This window comes from Gopherus evgoodei, chromosome 1, assembly GCF_007399415.2.
Source record: "Gopherus evgoodei ecotype Sinaloan lineage chromosome 1, rGopEvg1_v1.p, whole genome shotgun sequence".
Taxonomy (NCBI): Eukaryota; Metazoa; Chordata; order Testudines; family Testudinidae; genus Gopherus; species Gopherus evgoodei.
The window spans coordinates 213,016,371-213,035,249 of NC_044322.1; the positions used below are offsets into that span (position 1 = coordinate 213,016,371).

Sequence of the window (18,879 nt, forward strand, 5' to 3'; positions counted from 1 at the left end):
GGACAACAAGCATTAAACCTTAAATGGTTGCTTATTCAGGTTGAAACACTTCTGCAGAACGTGGTGCTGCAGAGGCTTGGGGGAAATGGCATTAGTTTCAGGGCCTAGGTAATTGGACTATCGGGCCCGCACTGCCAAGAGGCATCAGACATGAAGTCTGCACCTGAAGAGTCTCAAAGTCAGGGATAAACTGACTAAACTGTGCTCAGCCCTTGGAAGCTGAGGCCACATGGGATTCAGTGTTTTTGATCCTCTCAAAGCAGTCTGGTGAGTATCCAGGGAAGAGCTCCACCAGATCTATGACATAAGACACCTTTAATTAATATCTGAAATAAAAATTGATCACATGAAATGTAAACTTCTCTAAGATTATTTAACCTATTCTTTGAGGTCTATTTTCACACCAAGAGACATGCAAGAGTCTCATTAATAGAGATGGGGAGTTCAGCCCATACATTTGGGGTGAGAAGAGGCCCTGGGTATAGGATTTTGTTTTATTTGTTTAAGGTAGGGCCGGCTCTGGGCACTAGCGTTCCAAGCATGTGTTTGGGGCGGCACTTTTCAAGGGGTGACACTCCGGCTTTTTTGTTTGTTTGTTTGCTTTGGTAGCAGCACTCTGGCACCCCTTTTTTAATTTATTTTTTATTTTTATTTTTTTTTTGCTTGGGGTGGCAAAAAACCTGGAGCCGGCCCTGGTTAAAGGTGCTGCACTGTGGACATATCCTTGGTCCAAAATTTAAATTTTGTAAGTGGAAAACAAATTAAAGAATGAAAAAAACCCAGTATGTAGAGAATTTTAAAATATTCCAATTAAAATGTTTGTTTTGGCATTCACACAGTCTTCTCTGATATTGTGAATAAAAATGACAACAATTTGTGCACCTAGAAAATGAATGAAAGTGAAACAGGCCAGTTTAGTTCTGCTGCTGAGTGAAATGTGAAAAGTTATGAAATAGTCTAAACAATTATTTGATTTTCAGCATTGGGTCAATGGCAATACACGTTATTAATAATAGAGGAAAGATTTTTTAAAAATGAACTTTATGTGGTTTCCTTTAAGTGATTTTTCCTAGTAGAAAGTGTTGTCTGAATGACAGCCATAGAGACTGTTTATCCCCAGAAAAAATACGGCACTCGCAGTAAAACTTCTCCCACAACACACCTTGTGTCAATGTGGCTCAGCCCTGACACAGGTTTGTCTTCACTGCTAAAAAAAAGGGTTTTACAATTGGAATAACTACTGTGAGTGAGCTATATGGAGTGAAAGAAATAGTGAAAACAAGGCACTTTAGTTTTATTGTGAAATAAACTAGGCAAGGTCAGCATCCTACCCTATCTGGGGTTTACATATTTTATGTAACATATATATAACATTTGTATCTTTTATATTTATATAAATGTAGCATATATTAAAATATTTATATACATATAATAAATATTTAGGTACATTTATATATTTGTACAAGGATTTTTAGATTCCAAGTAACTGGCAGCTCTTATCTCAGGGGTGTGTGAGAAATATACTCTACTTCATTTGTCAGGAAATTCCTGTTTACTGAGAGAATGAAGTTACAGTGACTGCATTACCTTGAGGGACAGCTGCAGCTTCTGTCTCAGCTCATCACTGACTGGCTCATACTGGATAAGCTGACGGATTTGTAGCACATTAGGGCATTTTAGTACAGGCGCTGGAGAGCCAGTCAGCTCTTTGGATCCTATGCACAGACCTTTCCAAATATGTGTGCCAAATGGTGGACCTGGAATCTTCCTCTGAACACAAATCAACAACAAGCAAACAGAGCATGTAATTATTTATTATAGTGACATGGAAGGTTCTCAACAAGTCAGAAAGCAAGGTTGTAGAGATACTTACAAGAAAATGCTCCCTGCTCACAAAGCAAGAATTGCAACTTAGGCTAGATAAACTCAGTGGCTGAATTTCCGGCTAGGGTGTTCCTTAGCTCAGGATCTATAGTTATGACCAAGTTCACATGACATCCTCTCAAGTTGTTATGCAGAAATGTGTCCCAAACCATGAAGTTTGGATCCCTCAAGGTCAGTGGTGTTTGGATTTCAGAGTTTTACTTTACAAAGGTGGGAGTATGTGCAAAGTTTGGATCCAAATCTGATTTACCCTAATCTAATTATAAATGTAACCAGTGAAGTCAGTGGACAGTGAATTCCTGTAGGTCGCATGCTTATTACATTAACACATCCCAACTAATTGAACCTATCCTAATTTAATCTAATCAGTATTTTCTGATGAGGATACCCTCTGGATTGTTTTAAAGAGACGGTATGGTTTTGTGGCTAAAACATGGGACTGATGAGATTAGAGTTCTGTTTCTGGCTCTGGGCTAGACTCAATGTGTGACCTTAGTCAACTCAACGAACATCTTTGTGCTTCAGATTTCCATCTATAAATTGGGAATAATAATATTTACCTACCTCACACAGATGTTGTGAGGTTTAATTAATTTAAGTACATAAAGTGCTTGAAAATTCTCAAATAGAAATTGATAGAGTGATGTCCTGTGTTATGTAGAGGTTAGACCACATGATCACAATGGTTTCTTATGGCTTTATAACCTATGAATCCAAACTACAAGTGCTATGTGCAAATAATAAATATAATAGTTAATAATAGAGTAATGTCAATGCCTAATAGCAAAACAGGGAGAAAAAAGAGTTTTGAAAGATTTATACCTCAAATGGAGGAAATGTATCCCAGTTCCTGGACTGGAGGCTCGGAGGAACAATATTGGATGATTCTCTCTTCATTACCCAGGGAGACGTTTCAGTCAATGGACGGAGAACAGTAATACTTAGAACACCTGGGTCAAAAACATTTCAATAAAAGTAATTTTGCATCCAAATTGGATAGAGAATTTGATGAAGGGTTTTGAAATCTTCAGATGAAAGAACATAAGTAAATGTAAAGCATATTATTACTGGGCTGTGAAAATGAATGCAAGAATGTGATACTGATGGTTAGAGACAATACTGGATCACAATGTGACTGCAAGATAGGTAAATATTGGATTAGGATCACCCAAATTTTGCCAAACCACAGACTGCATTTGCAACTTGCCAGGAGTGTCAGGGATACATCTAATTTGCATATTATGGAGTGCATGACCTCATCCTGAGTAAGGAACTGCAGACCATGAAAAAACTACAGCATTGCACCATCTAGAGCTGCATATGGAACTCTTACTTAGGCTAAACTTCCATATTCAATGTAAGCATTGTTGTGAGCTGCATTTTATCCTATTTTACATTTCACTTTCAGACCACAGGTAATTAATTACTTGTATTTATTACTCTCTGATGAACTCCAGCTTTTTTTTTTTAAAGACACCTACACGTGTCTTAATTATCAAGTCTTCAAGAGTGATGCAGTATTCAGATTGTTCTTAAAGTTTTCCTCTCCTACCAGACCAAAAATCCACTTAGCCCTATATTCTGCCTCATAAACTACATAAAAAATTTACATCACTGTGAGTTGTTTTGTCACAATGATACACTGTTCCATAAGCATATAAGAGCAGAATATTCAATATAGCAAAAATAGCCAAGTTAGTGGTGGGAAGGTCCTAAAAGTTTGAAGTCTGAAGAAGCATCCTAAAATCTGGATTCTTATCTGAACCTATAAAGTCCACCACATACCTAACTGTAGCCATCTTTTTAGGGGGAAGCCCAATGGTTTGCTACTCTCAGATAGAGTGCTGAGGGTGATTAGCAGGCCTGCTTCCTCATCCGGCAGTTTCATGGAACATATCCTGTTTCCTCTCCTGAACTTCCTTTTTCTGCCCTCCTGGTTCTCTTAATGTGTTCCCCTTTCTCTTTCCCTTTTCCTCTTTCCAGTGCCAGTGGCAGTTTTACTGATGTTATTCAATTTATCTGCTGGGAAGCCATTTATTTTTGGTGGAAGCAACACTTCAAATAGTGTAAAACCTGACAGGGCGTACAGTGGGATGGCTCTTCTCAATTCCTCCTGAGATCAGCTGTTGGGAGAACTGTACTGTTATTGTACTACTTAAAGCAGCCATTTTGTTATTGTATTCTCCACATAAAGGGGATACTATATATGCTTCTCTATATGGCTTGTTTACAATTTATTTCTTTAGTGAAGATCTGTCCCCTTCAGACATTTCCCATAGCTCGTTCACTGAGTCCTGGTAATTCATCTCACACAAGCCACTCCAAGCCTTCAGAGAGTAACCACTTTCAGTTACTACCATGGACCTACAGGTAGAAGGCCCCACATGCTATTAATAATCCCTGTCTCAGTTTTATTTTTCAATGTCCTTAACACCAAATGCATAGAGGGGGCTTTCCAAATAGCAAAGAGCCACCATTCGTAGTGATCATTTTACTTCACACATAGATGGTTAAACTAACACAAGAGACATTTGGTGATTTCCTCCGCCCCACAGTAAATTCACAGTATCTATGTATTTAGTAGTTGTTTCCATTTTCGTGTATATAAAAGAATAAAAGTGTACCAAATGTGTGTGAACTTCCCCCTTAATCAAACAGTCCTTTAGTTGATTGACTACATCCCACAGTCTTTCCATAAGTTCTTTCTTCCACACTTCCTGTCACTTTCATGTCCTGTGGAGTAGAAGCCCATGTACACTGCTATCATTGGGGCAGAAATAGGATGTAGTCACCACTATGGAACTAGTGGGTGGCAAATATGGAGTATGAGCAGCTAAATAAAAGTTTTGAGTGTCCTGCTCCAACTATTTTAATTATTTCTAAACTGGGTCGGCAAAAAGGAAATGAAATATCTCTACCTGGACATTCTTGTACTGGCTCTTGCAAGACTGCAGTAGCTGGATCACCATACGCCAAAGCAAGGTATTCTTCTATGTCACTGTTCCGAAGGAGTTCAGTCCCTGAACCATCAGCATAGACAATGAAGAACCTAAACAGTCACCCGGACAAATCTGATTAGTTCCAGATTACATTAGAATCACACACCTTTTTCTAGAAAAGAACATTGTGATGGCATAATGAGGAAGTGGAAGTTCAAGATGGTGGCATCAAATAACTAAACAAAGACTACTGAATAAAGAAGATGTGAGCCTACAGATTCATAGAGCCTAAGGCCAAAAGGGACCATTATGATCATCTAGTCTGACCTCCAGTGCAGTACAGTCCATTAAATGTCCCCAAGATAATTCCTAGACCATCTGATTTAGAACAACATTCAATCTTGATTTAACAGTTGTCAGTGATGGAGAATCCACTATGATCCTTGGTAAATTTTTCCGCTGATTAATAACTCACCATTAAAAATGTAATCCTTATTTTCTAGTTTTAGAATTTGTTTAGAATCAACTTCTAGCCTTTGGATATACTTTTCTCTGCTAGACTGAAGAGCCCATTATTAAATATTTGTTCCCCATGTACAGACTTACTGACTGTAATTAAGTCACCCCTTAACCTTCCCTTTTTTAATAGATTGAGCTCCTTCAGTCTATCACTATAAGGTATGTAATCTAATCCTTTGATCATTCTCATTGGTCTTCTCTGAACCCTCTCCAATTTATCAACATCCTTCTTGAATTGAAGACAATAGAACTGGATACATAGCTCAGCAGGGGTTGCACCAGTGTCAAATACAGAGGTAAAATAACCTCTCTCCTCCTACTCGAGATTCCCCTATTTATGCATCACAGGATTGCATTAGCTCTTTGGCCACAGCATCACACTGGGATCTCATCTTTAGCTGGTTATCATCTGTCCCAAATCTTTTTCAGAGTCACTGCTTCCCAGGATAGAGTCCCCCATCCTGTAAATATGCCCTATGTTCTTTTGTTCCTAGATGCACTCATTTACATATATGTATTAAAACACATATTGTTTGCTTGTGCCCAGTTTACCAAACCATCTAAATCATTCTGAATCAGTGACCTGTCCTCTTCATTATTTATCACTCCCCCAATTTTTGTGTCAGCTGCAACCTTTATCAGTGATGATTTTATTTTTCTTCCAGATCAGGGATAAAGATGTTAAATAGCATAGGTCCAAGAACCAATCCCTGTGTGGTATGTTCGGTTTACCTGGGAGCATGTTCACCATATGTGACAGGAATATGAACATCTTTTGGTATTGGTACTAAGTATCCATCCTCCTCACCATCAGAATCAATGCTGGGAATGAACACAGATGTGCTGCCATCAGCCATGACCTATGATGGGAAACACAGAAAATCATTTGGGCTATGAAATCTTTTAAAAACAGGAATTTGCTATTAAGTCCAGATGTGAGCTAGCACAATTATAGTTACAGCCAAGTCATTGTTTTGTGCTGGGCAGCTAAATGTCCAGGGTAATAGGAGTAGGAGTGGCAGAGTTGGACAAAATAAATGTTTTTGGCTAAGTATGCCATGCCAAGAATCCTAATCCTAAGTGCCAATGCATAAGTAATACTCAGGGGTTTTAAAGTAGACATTTGTGGCCACATTTTCAAAGAAAAGTGTTTAAGTTCCATCTTTACAATATGCAGTTGCACACACAAATGCGTACCTGCATACAAAGAATACATTTGCGGGTCAAACCAGATAACTGCATACTTACACAAGTACTGATACACTCATGCTATTATTTATTTTACTCCTGAGGGTTTTGCTCCAAAAAATAAAATGATTCACACAATATTTTAAAATCCTTCAAATTTTCTTTGTCAGATAAATGTGGAGGCTCCAGCATGGCTTTGGGGAGCACAGGCCACTGACTGCACAGACATGGGAGACCACTGTGCAGCTCCCCCATGGAACACGGACTCAGTGATGAGGCTGTACCCAACCTTGGCACAGCACAAGGACTAGGCCTGTACCAGAAACACCGCAGGGCTCTGCCCCTCCGTGCCAGGTGCACCAAGTGTGGGCAGGCAGGCTCAGTAAGGCAGGGTCCAAGTGTGGAGGGGCTTGGCATGGGGGGGGGATCCAGGTATGGGTTGGATCTGGATGCACAGGGGTTTGTTGGGGTTTTTTTGGTGCTACAGTAATGGGACTCTACAGGGGGGTCCAGGTGAAGGTGGTTGAGGCTCAGTGGAGAGGTTTGCGAATGTGAGGGATAAAGCTCGGCAAAGGGGGTCTGGGTGTGTGGCGCCCTGTGGTGGGTCCAGATGCTAAGGGAGTGGGGCTTAGTGGCATGAGGATCCAGGTGCAGCTGGTTGGGGTTTGGTGAAATGGGGATCTGGGTGTGCATGGCTCATCGGGGTGGACCAGGTGCAGGGGGAGTGGGGCTCATTGGGGGAGTTCTGAGTGCAGGGGTGGGGAGGGTCTAGGTATGAGGGTGTCTGGATGCATGCAGGTTGGGTGGACAGGGGAGCAGCTCCCTGAACAGGGATCCCTCTCTCCTGCAGCTGAGGAGTAATGGGTGCAGGAAGTGTGTGTGTGGGGTGGGGTGGGGCTGAGGGCGAGGAATTGCAGAGCTTCCTGTAGTTGTGGGAGAAATCTGGGGATGGGGCTGACCCGGTTCCTGCTGCCATGTAGGGGCAGAGGAAGTATCATCCTCCCCAGCCCAGCTGGGACTAGCAACTGAGCGCGGCACAGGGTAGGAGCCATCATGCAGGTCTTCCCTAGTCCCATCCCCTGCCCCCACAGTGATTTACCTCTCTGCTGGCTGCCCTGCGCACCCAGAACATACTGCTGAGGAGAGTTGCATGACCACTCTTGCGACTTCCCTTTGCTTGCCTGTCAGAAAGTCATTTTTCTGCAGGGAAGCAAAAAAATCTGCAGGGTACATAAATTCTGCGCATGCACAGTGGAGTATTATTTGCATTTTCATGAAAATATATAGTGAGCATCATGTAGACATCTCCTTTCCAAAATGTAGTTCCTGATAACCCCGTGATAATAGTTATTAAGATTTCTAATTAAATTATTAAATAATTAAAATATACATGTGAATGTGAGATAGTTAAGTAAGAAATACTGTCCAACGTTTTCAAAGCTGGGTACATAAAGTTAAGCTTCTGTATCCATCTTAAGATATCAACATTTATATGGTTTGATATTCATAGGTGTTGAGCCACTGAAGGTAGTGGCAGCTGTGGGGTGCTTAGCAGCACTGAAAATCAGGCCACTTCTATTTAGGTCCTAACTAAGTATCTTGATGGAGGTTGGGTAACTACCAGCAGGTGGGTCTTTGATCTACAAGCAGCCTCAGATTTGGTGAAGCTGATGGGTGTACTAGCCACTTGCCATTCAGTCTAAATGAGAGAAAAATTAAATGTCCCTTTGTTTAGTAATAGCTCAAACAATGGCTATTACTAAACAAAGTGGCTTCAGCCACTGCCCGAAGACTAGACTGAATGCAAATGCAGGGGTTGGGGATTCATTTGGTTGCAGCCGTCTGTATGTGAGGAAAAAGAAGACAGAGAGAGAACACCAAGAAAGCCAAGAGCAAGCACTCTGAAAGCAAGACTTAGGCCTTGGCTACACCGGCACTTTACAGCGCTGCAACTTTCGCGCTCAGGGGCGTGAAAAAACACCCCCCTGAGCGCTGCAAGATACAGCACTGTAAAGCCTCAGTGTAATCAGTGCCACAGCACTGGGAGCGCGGCTCCCAGCGCTGCAAGCTACACCTGTAGAGGATGTGGTTTATGTGCAGTGCTGGGAGAGCTCTCTCCCAGCGCTGGCGCTCCGACCACACTCACACTTCAAAGCGCTGCCGCGGCAGCGCTCCCACAGCGCTGCCGCGGCAGCGCTTTGAAATGTCAAGTGTAGCCATACCCACAGAAAGAAAAGTACTACTAGTATGGTCCTGAGAGAAAGTCAAGGGCTTTTTGGGCAGAGTGTTGACTGGAAAGGCAGACCTGGAACTGTGAACAAATAAACTGCCCTCTATGGTTTGTTCCTCCGTGTTCAGAGAAACAGTGCTTTGTGTACATTTTTTTAAATAAAGAGGATTCCATCTTCAATTTCTCCTAACTTAAACAATCTCTGCATTGTACAGAGAGTTAGGTGCCTAAGAAAGTGATCGCAGAAACTGAAAGAAGAGCTACCTAAGTCACAAGTAACATGCAGGGTGCAGGAAGGGGTTGAGGGCCCATGATCCACAGAGTTATTTTGGTGCCTAACTCTACTCAGGATTCTCAGTCATGAACCCTCTCCTGGAAGTGCCTAAGCCAGGTCAGCCTTTTTGAGAAAGAGAGACCCATCCCCTTATAACCCTGTTTTCAAATCCCTGCTTTGCCTACTTTGGAGCAGGTCTCCCACATTCTAGATGAGGGCCCTATTCACCAGCCTATAGCATATTCTGGCATGCATTTCTGGCACTCTCTCTTCTTGAAGCTTTTCCACTTTTTATAAATAATTAAATATTCACTAGGTCAGAGAGTGAGAAACAGCAAGATGTTGACACTACAGTCTAGTGCACTTACAGTACCATGGATATGTGAGACCTCTGTTCAAGTTCCTACTCCAAAGCAAGCAGAGCAGAAATTTGAAAACAGGTTTCTCACTTTCCAGGTGAGATTTCTAACCAGTGGGCTACTGCGTGTTCACACCCCCCCCCCACTTTCTTTTGTATAAGTTAGGTGTGCTCTGAACATGCCCATTGAATTGGGACCCACAGGTGAGTTAGGCAGGGGAACACTTAGTTTGAGAATCCCACTGGGTTTTAGGCATGAATGAAGGCTCAGAGAAGCTCATTAGCTGTGGGGCAGCATCAGTACTTAGGTGGCTTTGCATATGCCCATCAGAGGGAACTTAGGCATCTTTGGGTCTGTAATGCAAAGCTAAACTTTATTATACTGTTCAGCCACAAGGTGGCAATGTGTTTAATATACCTTATTTAAGCTAACCTCTGTCATACCTGGCAGTATATTAAAGAATCTTATGGAAGACATATTTCTGGTCACTCTCTGAGAAGGAGGCTATGTAGCCAGTCTATATATGGTACAGGAGCCTGACCTTCTAGTAGCAGCCTTGTAATCTACCGTGTACAAGATGTATATGACATGGTGACAGAAGTAAACCAGTGCCAAAGGAGAACAGACACAGAAGGAATAAAGCAACAAAGATTGGATACAGAAGGAAAGAAAAAGCATCACAGGTTGCAGGATGGATCTCATCACCATGCCACTCTTTAATGCCCCAGAGAACTTCAATTTTGACAAACCTTCATAATGGACAGACAAAGTATTTTGCAAGATTTTGCATTGCAACCAAACTTCACACGGAAACTGGAGACATTGAGGAATGTTCTTTAATTTATGCTAGGGGGAAGCAGGCAGAACATATCTTTAAATCTTTAACCTTTACTGAAGAGAGTAAAAAAGATAACTATGCAAGGTTTCTTGTTATGTTTGATGCATACTTTATATTCAGAGAAATGTAGTTTATGAAATGCAGATTTTCACCAGAGAATTCAAGAACCAGGAGAGAATTTTGAATGTTTTACAAGAGCTATGTATGCATTGATTGAAAACTGATTTCAGGACAACAAAAATGAAAATAGAGACAGGCTGGATATTGGATTATCACAAAAATCTTTCACAGCAACCACAATTTTGAACAGATTTAACTCTATACACAGCTATTCAAATAGCAAAGCAATTTGAGCTGGTGAAACAGCAAAACCTAGAGCAATTTGCCACACTTTCAAAACAAGAAACTAGTTTAGAAGCTGTTAACAGATGCAGATTGAGTTCTACAAGTAATTATCATAAGATCCCTAAGCCTAAAAGGGACATAATCCAGGCAAACAATAAAGCTTTTCAGACTAAATGTAGAAGACATGGAAAAATTCATAGCCCAAGAGATGATGCATGGCCAGCCACAGGTACAAGGTGCAATAAATGCACAAAATATTGACATTCTGCAGCTGTTTGCCATACCAAGGCAGTCAGGTAGTTGACTAATATTACAGACATCTGTTATGTGGTGATGATATAGATAGAGCCAGTCTCAAGAATGAAACTGAATATTCATGGCAAGACTACTCACTTTAAAATTCACTCAGAATAGATGTCACAGTCATCTTAGAAGGGACTTACAATCATCTTTGACCCCTCCCAGCAGTGAAATCACCTGAAACAGACTTGACTAGCCCTGGAAGTATTCTGAACTGCATGAGCCAGTTCGCCACAGAAACAGCTTACAGAGACAAAAGCTTTGCATTCAGAGTGTATATGATCAAAGGATCAAAGACAACAACCTTCTCAGCTGCAGTGTGGCAGCCACCATGAGCCTAGTGAGAAAAGTGGAAGAATTCAACAAAGTATTTGGTAGTATTGGACTTTTGAAAGGAGATTTGGTACAAATAACCTTGAGACAACACTGAGCCATACAGTATACATACACCTTGCAGGACTTCTGTCCCATTGCTTCATAAAGTAAAAACTGAATTACAGAGAAAGGAATAGATTGGCACTGAGGAAATCTCTGAGCCAACAGTCTGGTGTGCCCCAATGACACTGATTATAAAGAAAAATGGAAAAATAAGAATATATGTGGATCTTAAAAGACTTAATGAAGCAGTTGCGGGAGAAAAATGCACCCCCCCAACACTGAATGACTCCCTCCCCAAAGTGAAAGGAGCTACAGTATTCTTCAAGCTGGTTGCCTCAAGCAGATTCTGGCAAATTCCTTTAGCCAAAGAGAGTGCTAAACTGACTACATTTATCATAACCATTCGGAGATTTTACTTTCAAAGATTACCTTTTTGGATTATCAGTGCATGCAGTGATACGGTGTGGCGCCCCCCCTGGCCAGAGGAGGAAGAGCCTAGCTGGAGGCCAGAGTGGGCAGAGCTATGGAGCTCTGAGCCCGCCCCTCAAAGGGTCAGGCGGCAACCCGGAACTATAAAAGCCGGCCCTCAGAGCTCAGTGAGGCCCCAGCAGCCAGAGCGAGCAGATGTTCTTCAGGGAGCTCGAGACTGGGAACTCGCTGTGACCCAGGGCAGCCACCCAGGCTGGTCTGAGCACCCCTGGGCCCACTACCGGGAAGAGCTGCCGGAGCCTCCCCGCCCTCGCTATCTGGAAGAACTGCTGGAGCTTCCACATGCCTGCTACCTGGAGGAACCGCCGGAGCTACCCTGGGCTGACTATCCAGAGGAGTTGCCGGACCTGCCACCCAGCCCCGGCCATGATGAGCCCATACTCCTGGACCCTGGCAAGGCGGATGTCAGGACCCAGGCAGGCCCCAAGAGGGAGTACGGAAGTGGCCCGGGGGCAGCCGACCCCAGTCTGGCTGCAGCTTTACCAGAGCCTATGTCAGTGTGTTGCGGCCAGGATTCCCACTGACTAAACAGCAGATCCTCAGCCGCTGCCAGAGGGCCCCAGGCTGGGACGCAGTGGAGTGGGAGGGCCTGCGTCCCCCCTGCCACCCAACTCCTGGGTGGCAGGCTCCCCCTCTCCCTGGCCTAGGGAGGCCAAAGCCTATTAGAACCGCTATTGTTGCTCAGCCCTGCCCAAGGGCCTGAGCCTACGGACTCAGTGTTTGTTGCCCCGCCCTGACCTAGGACCAGGTCCTTAACTGCTTTTGTTGCTCAGCCCTGCCCAAGGGCCTGAGCCTACGGACTCAGTGTTTGTTGCCCCGCCATGACCGAGGGCCAGGGCCTAACGGGTATTGTTGCTCAGCCCTGCCCCGGGCCTGAGCCCCCTTGTCCCGCAGAGCAGGCAATTGCCGCGAAGACCACCGGACTATTTCCCCAGACCCACCGGGGTGTAGTGAGCCAGTGTGGCTCCCCTTCTCCCCCCGGAGAGGGTCGAGCCCCGGCCGCACTCGTTCACACGTGGTACCAGTAGTGGGGACATCGGGACCCTTGACCCTGTGAGAAGGGGCCGGAGGGGTAGACCTACCTTAATGAACCATGAAGATGGAGCACCTGTTTCAGCTGTTGGTGGAGAACCAGGACCGGCAGCAGACCGCCCAGCTCCAGCAGCAGCAGCAGCAGCAGCACCAGCACCAGCAGGCAGCCGCCCAGCTCCAGCAGCAGCAGCGGCAGCAGCATGCTGCCCAGCTCGAGCAGCAGCAGCAGCTTCTCCAGCAGCTCGGAGCCCAGCTGCAGCAGCTGGTGACCGCACTGCCACACCCTGTAGAACTGCCGGCAGAGGATGGCGCTGGGACTCCATGCACTGCCGTCCCAGTACGACTAACAAAGATGGGCCCCGACGATGACCCCAAGGCGTTCCTGGTCACGTTCGAACGGGTGGCCCTCGTCGCAGGGTGGCCCCGGGACCAATGGGCCACCCTTCTGGCCCTGTACCTAACCGGGACTGTCCAGACGGCGTACTGGGGGCTGACAATGGAAGAAGCCAAGGACTACAGCCAAGTAAAGGCAGCGATTTTGGACGCCTTGGATGTCAGCCCCGAGACTTTTCGACAGCAGTTCCAGAGCCAGATATATCCCTCGGGGGCCCGACCTCAGCTGGTGGCCCAAGCCCTGAAGGAGGCATGTTGGCGATGGCTACAGCCAGAAATGAGGACGGCAGAGGAGGTCACGGAACAAGTAGTCCTCGAGCAGTTTGTGCACACCCTACCGACCCGAGGATGGGCCTGGGTGCTCCGCCATCGGCCGGCAACATTGGCCGCGGCAGTCTCGCTGATGGAAGACTTTCTCGCAGCCGAAACGCCCGTGGGGCCCGCCTTCCAATCCCAAAGCCCCGTGCCCGATGGCTCGAACTTGGACCGGAAGGGAGACGCCCCGTCCGGGCCACAAAGCCTTGGCCGCGGGCAGGATGCCCTCCAGGGGTCCCGGTTCAGACGGCCGGATCCTGCCCCCTGGGCCAGACCGGCGGCCTCCGTGCCGGGGGCCATGAGGGTCCACCAAAGTCCCCTTAGAAGTTCGAGGGGAGCCCGCTCCCAGGGCGGTCGCCCGGAACTCGGACCCTGTTTCTGCTGTGGGAAGTCCGGACACTTGCAGCTGGACTGCCCGGAAATGGACTGCAGCTTCGGGCAGGTCTGTGCAGGGGACACCCGGGCTCGGCTACCCCAGGTCCCCAAGCTCATGGTTCCAGTAGTTGTTGGGGACCTTGCCACCCAGGCGTTGATCGACTCTGGCTGCAGCCAGACGCTCATCCGCCAGACTCTGGGACCCCACGCAGATCCCCGCCTAGGCCTGATTCACCTGCAGTGCATCCATGGGGACGTCTGGCCTTACCCTAGTGCTTGGGTCCCGCTGACAGTCCCGTGTCAGCTGGCGTCACCCAACGAATCATCGTCAGCTTGGCCCCTCGACTGGTGTACTCGGTGATCCTGGGGCGGGACTGGCCTGTCTTCGAGGAGGTCCTCTGGTTGACCCCGGCACTGGAGAGAGAGCATCAGGAGGCCCAACCAGAAGAGGGATGCGGAACCCCATGACCGGAACCAGAGGTGGAAGGGACCGAAAATCCCCTGCTGGACCCCGGGGTCAACCCCCTCCTCCATACTGATTTTTGCCAGGACCAGAGAGTGGACCCTATGCTAAGCCGGGCCTATGAACAACTTGCAGCAGTCGATGGGAACATCATTGACCCCCAGCGCGCAACCCAGTGGCCCCACTTCGAACTATGCCGGGAACGTCTTTACCAGATTGACCGTGACTCCCGCACGAAGGAACCCCAAACACAGCTGCTGGTACCGCGGTGTCACCGGCGAGCAGTGATGAAGCTGGCACATGACATCTCGGCTGCTGGGCATCTGAGCCAGGAGAAGACCCTCACCTGGATATTGACGCGGTTCTTCTGGCCTGGTATTCACCAGGAGGTGAGGAACTATTTTAGCTCCTGCCCAGAGTGCCAGTTAGCTGCTCCTCAGCGCGTGCCCAAGGCACCCCTGGTCCACATGCCTATAATCGAGAGACCTTTTAAATGAGTGGCCATGGACCTGGTGGGCCAGCACCCAAAAAGTGCTGCCGGGTTCCAGTATGTCCTGGTCATCATTGACTACACCACCCGTTTCCCCAAGGCCATCCCCTTGCGGAGGCCCGGACCATCGCTGGGAACTGGTGAAGATCTTTGCTCAAGTGGGCCTGCCCCGAGAAATTCTAACCGATCAAGGCACCAATCTTACCTCCAGGCTGCTACAACAGGTCTGCAAGCTCCTGGGGATAAAACAATTACGCACCTCTATCTACCACCCGCAAACAGATGGCCTGGTGGAACGGTTCAACCGGACCCTCAAGGAGATGTTGCGGAAGTTCCCCCCGGAGGAGCTACTACACTAAGACCAGTTGCTCCCTCTTCTGCTGCTAGCCATCTGGGAGGTGCCTCAGTCTTCAACCAAGTTTTCCCCATTTGAGCTGTGGTATGGACGGCGTCCACGGGGGTTATTGGACTTAATGCGGGAAACATGGGAGCAGCCCCCTTCTCCTACCCAGGGACTCCTGAGGTATGTCCTCCAACTACAAGAATACTTTGCCCAGGCTGGAGCCCTGGCCTGTGAAAACTTAAAGGCTGCTCAGAACCGGCAGGAACAGACTTATAACCAGGCAGCGCAGGTGCATGACTTTGAACCCGGGGACTGGGTTCTGCTCCTCCTGCCCTCGAGGGAGTCAAAGCTGCTGGCCTGTTGGCAGGTGCCTTACGAGGTAGCTCAGAAGGTTGGACTCATCACTTATGAGATCCACCAAACCGACCGGTGTAAGAAGACCCAGCGATACCATGTAAATCTGTTGAAGCCGTGGTGAGACCGGGAGGGCCTGCTGATTAACCCTTACCCACCAGAGCCGGAGCTGGGTCCTCGCGCACCCCAGACAGAGGACCTCGCGGCTCCCCTGCTCGATGACACCCTAACGGAAGAGCAGCGCAAGCAGGCCAAATGTCTCCTGCAGGCGTTCCAGGGAACTTTCACGGCCCTACCTGGATACACGACCTTGGTCTATCGCTCTATCCAGACCGAGCTGGGGAAAGTAATCCGGGAAACGACCAGGCCACTGCCATACCGGATGCGCCAAGAGGTGGAGGAAGAGGTGCAGGCCATGCTGGCCTTGGGAGTCATCGAGCCATCCCAGAGTGAGTGGCGTAGCCCAGTGGTCTTGGTACCCAAGCCCGATGGCACCCGCTGGTTTTGTATAGATTTCCGGCAGGTGAACGCCATCTCACGGTTTGAAGCCTATCCTATGCCCCATGTGGACGAGCTGCTGGGCCGCCTCGGGGAGGCCCAGTTTATCACCATCCTCGACCTCAGTAAAGGATATTGGCAAATCCCACTTGATGATTCCTCTAAGGAAAAGATGGCGTTCGCCACTCCGACGGGACTCTATCAATTTATACGGCTGCCTTTTGGCCTCCATGGGGCCCCGGCGATGTTCCAGTGGCTAATGGATCGCCCACTGCTGCCCCATCGAGACTATGCAGCGGCTTATCTGGACGATGTCGTGGTCTATAGCCGCAATTGGTAAGACCACCTGGAAAGGGTAGCAGCGGTCCTGCGGTCCCTGCGACAGGCGGGATTGACGACCAACCCCCAAAAATGCCGCATCGGATGGCAGGAGACCACGTATCTAGGATACACTATCGGGGGAGGACGAGTGAAGCCCCTCATTCGAAAAGTGCAAGCCCTGGCAGCCTGCCCGATGCCTACAACAAAACGCCACGTCCAGCAGTTCCTGGGGCTTGTAGGGTACTATCTGCAGTTCATTCCCCAGTTTGCTTCCATCGCAGCGCCCTTAACTGGACTGTTGACCAAGAACAGCCCCCGACAGATATGGTGGTCCCCAGAATGTGAAAATGCCTTCCGGACACTCCAGACGTGCCTATGCCAGGAGCCAGTCCTATACAGCCCGGATTTCTACTGGAGGTTCATTCCCCAGATGGATGCCTCAGAGGTGGGGCTGGAGGCCGTCCTGTCTCAAGAAGTGGATGGAGAAGACCATCCAGTCCTATATCTCAGTCGTAAATTATTTCCCCGGGAGAAGAAATACGTGGTGATTGAGAAAGAAGCACTGGCTATAAAGTGGGCCTGTGACGCCCTACATTACTACCTCCTTGGGGCCCTATTCACGCTAGTCACGGACCATGCCCCCCTCCGATGGTTGATGAATATTAAAAATAATAACACTCGTCTCTTGCGATGGTATCTGACCTTACAGCCCTATGCGCTCACCATCCAGCATCGGGCTGGTAAGGAACATGTGAATGCAGACTTCATGTCCCATCTCGGAGGGATGGAAGAGCCTGGCCCCGACGAGCGGGAGCCAGACTTGAGGGTGTGTGTGTGTAGTGATTCGGTGTGGCGCCCCCCCTGGCCAGAGGAGGAAAAGCCCAGCTGGAGGCCAGAGTGGGCGGAGCTACAGAGCTCTGAGCCCACCCCTCAAAGGGTCAGGTGGCAACCCGGAACTATAAAAGCCGGCCCTCAGAGCTCAGTCAGGCCCCAGCAGCCAGAGTGAGCAGATGTCCCTCAGGGAGCTCGAGACTGGGAACCCCCTGTGACCCAGGGCAGCTGCCCAGGCTGGCCTGAGCTCCCCCCGGGCCTGCTATCCGGAGGAGCTTCCGGAGCTTCCCCGCGCCTGCTACCCGGAGGAACCGCCGGAGCTACCCTGGGCTGACTATCCGGAGGAGTTGCCGGACCTGCCACCCAGCCCTGGCAGCGAAGAGCCCATGCTCCTGGACCCTGCCAAGGCCGACGTCAGGACCCAGGTAGGCCCCGAGGGGGAGTACGGAAGTGACCCGGGGGCAGCCGACCCCAGTCTGGCTGCAGCATTACCAGATCCTATGTCAGTGTGTTGCGGCCAGGATCCCCATTGACTAAGCAGCGGATCCTCAGCTGCTGCCAGAGGGCCCTGGGCTGGGACGCAGTGGAGTGGGAGGGCCTGCGTCCCCCCTGCCACCCAACTCCTGGGTGGCAGACTCCCTCTCTCCCTGGCCTAGGGAGGCCAAAGCCTATTAGAACCGCTATTGTTGCTCAGCCCTGCCCAAGGGCCTGAGCCTACGGACTCAGTGTTTGTTGCCCCGCCCTGACCGAGGGCCAGGACCTTAACTGCTCTTGTTGCTCGGCTGTGCCCAAGGGCCTGAGCCTACTGACTCAGTGTTTGTTGCCCCCACCCTCACCGAGGGCCAGGGCCTAACGGGTATTGTTGCTCAGCCCTGCCCCGGGCCTGAGCCCTCTTGCCCTGTGGAGCAGGCAATTGCTGCGAGGACTGCTGGACTATTTCCCCGGACCCACCGGGGTGTAATGAGCTGGTGTGGCTCCCCTCCTCCCCCCGAAGAGGGTCGAGCCCTGGCCGCACTCATTCACACTGCACCTGAAAGATGACAGAACTGTTAATGAATAGAAATGGAGTTGTAGCATTCACGGGTAATATTTTGATATATAGGTCTTTGATGGAAGTCCTAACCCTATCAGTCAGTCTGGACTGAAGCTAAACAAGGAAAAGTGCATTTTCCATGAACACCGATTTGGGACACACAATAAACATAGATGGAATCAGTCCTAGACCTGAGAAAGTAAAAGCAATTGAGAATTGAAGGCACCAATATATTATCAGAATTGAGATGCATATAGGGGATGGTAGTTTACCTTGATTGATACCTACAAGACCTTTCTACAGTAATGAAACAACGGAAAAAACTGTTAATATCCAACACATCTTGGTTATTTTCTAAACCAGCTATGTGCCTAGGACCTATTGATTTCAAAGGGAGCTTGGTGCTGAGGCACTTCTGCAAATCCCACTAGGTGCTTATTACCATTACAAATCTGGTCCTTGGTGTGTGTGTGTGTGTGTGTGTGTGTGTGTGTGTGTGTGTGTGTGTGTGTGTGTGTGTGTGTGTGTGTAACAGCTTCCTCAGCTTGTCCATAGTTTATTGCTATTATACATGAAGCTTTTAATCAGTGTTTTCCCCAGGAATTGAGGGGTGAAGGTGTGCTGTATGGCACCATAGTAAAAACTGAAACCTGTTTCATGACTATTTTATATATTTAATTCATGTTTT

General features: G+C 47.9%; 1 protein-coding gene across 5 annotated transcripts in view; it reads right to left on the reverse strand.

The window, feature by feature from the left end:
* The window catches only part of SPAG17 (sperm associated antigen 17), a 300,949-nt gene that overhangs the window by 35,952 nt on the left and 246,118 nt on the right, over positions 1-18,879 (reverse strand). For all 5 annotated transcript variants that reach the window (XR_003996664.1, XM_030534836.1, XM_030534846.1 and 2 more), the window contains exons 32-35: positions 6,075-6,202; positions 4,803-4,933; positions 2,707-2,834; positions 1,588-1,770 (exon numbers count right to left, since the gene is read on the reverse strand). Coding sequence is in view for 4 of the 5 variants with exons in the window: in XM_030534836.1 (XP_030390696.1) it covers positions 1,588-1,770; positions 2,707-2,834; positions 4,803-4,933; positions 6,075-6,202 (570 nt within the window). In the remaining variant the exon portion in view is untranslated. The remainder of the gene's footprint in view (positions 1-1,587; positions 1,771-2,706; positions 2,835-4,802; positions 4,934-6,074; positions 6,203-18,879) is intronic.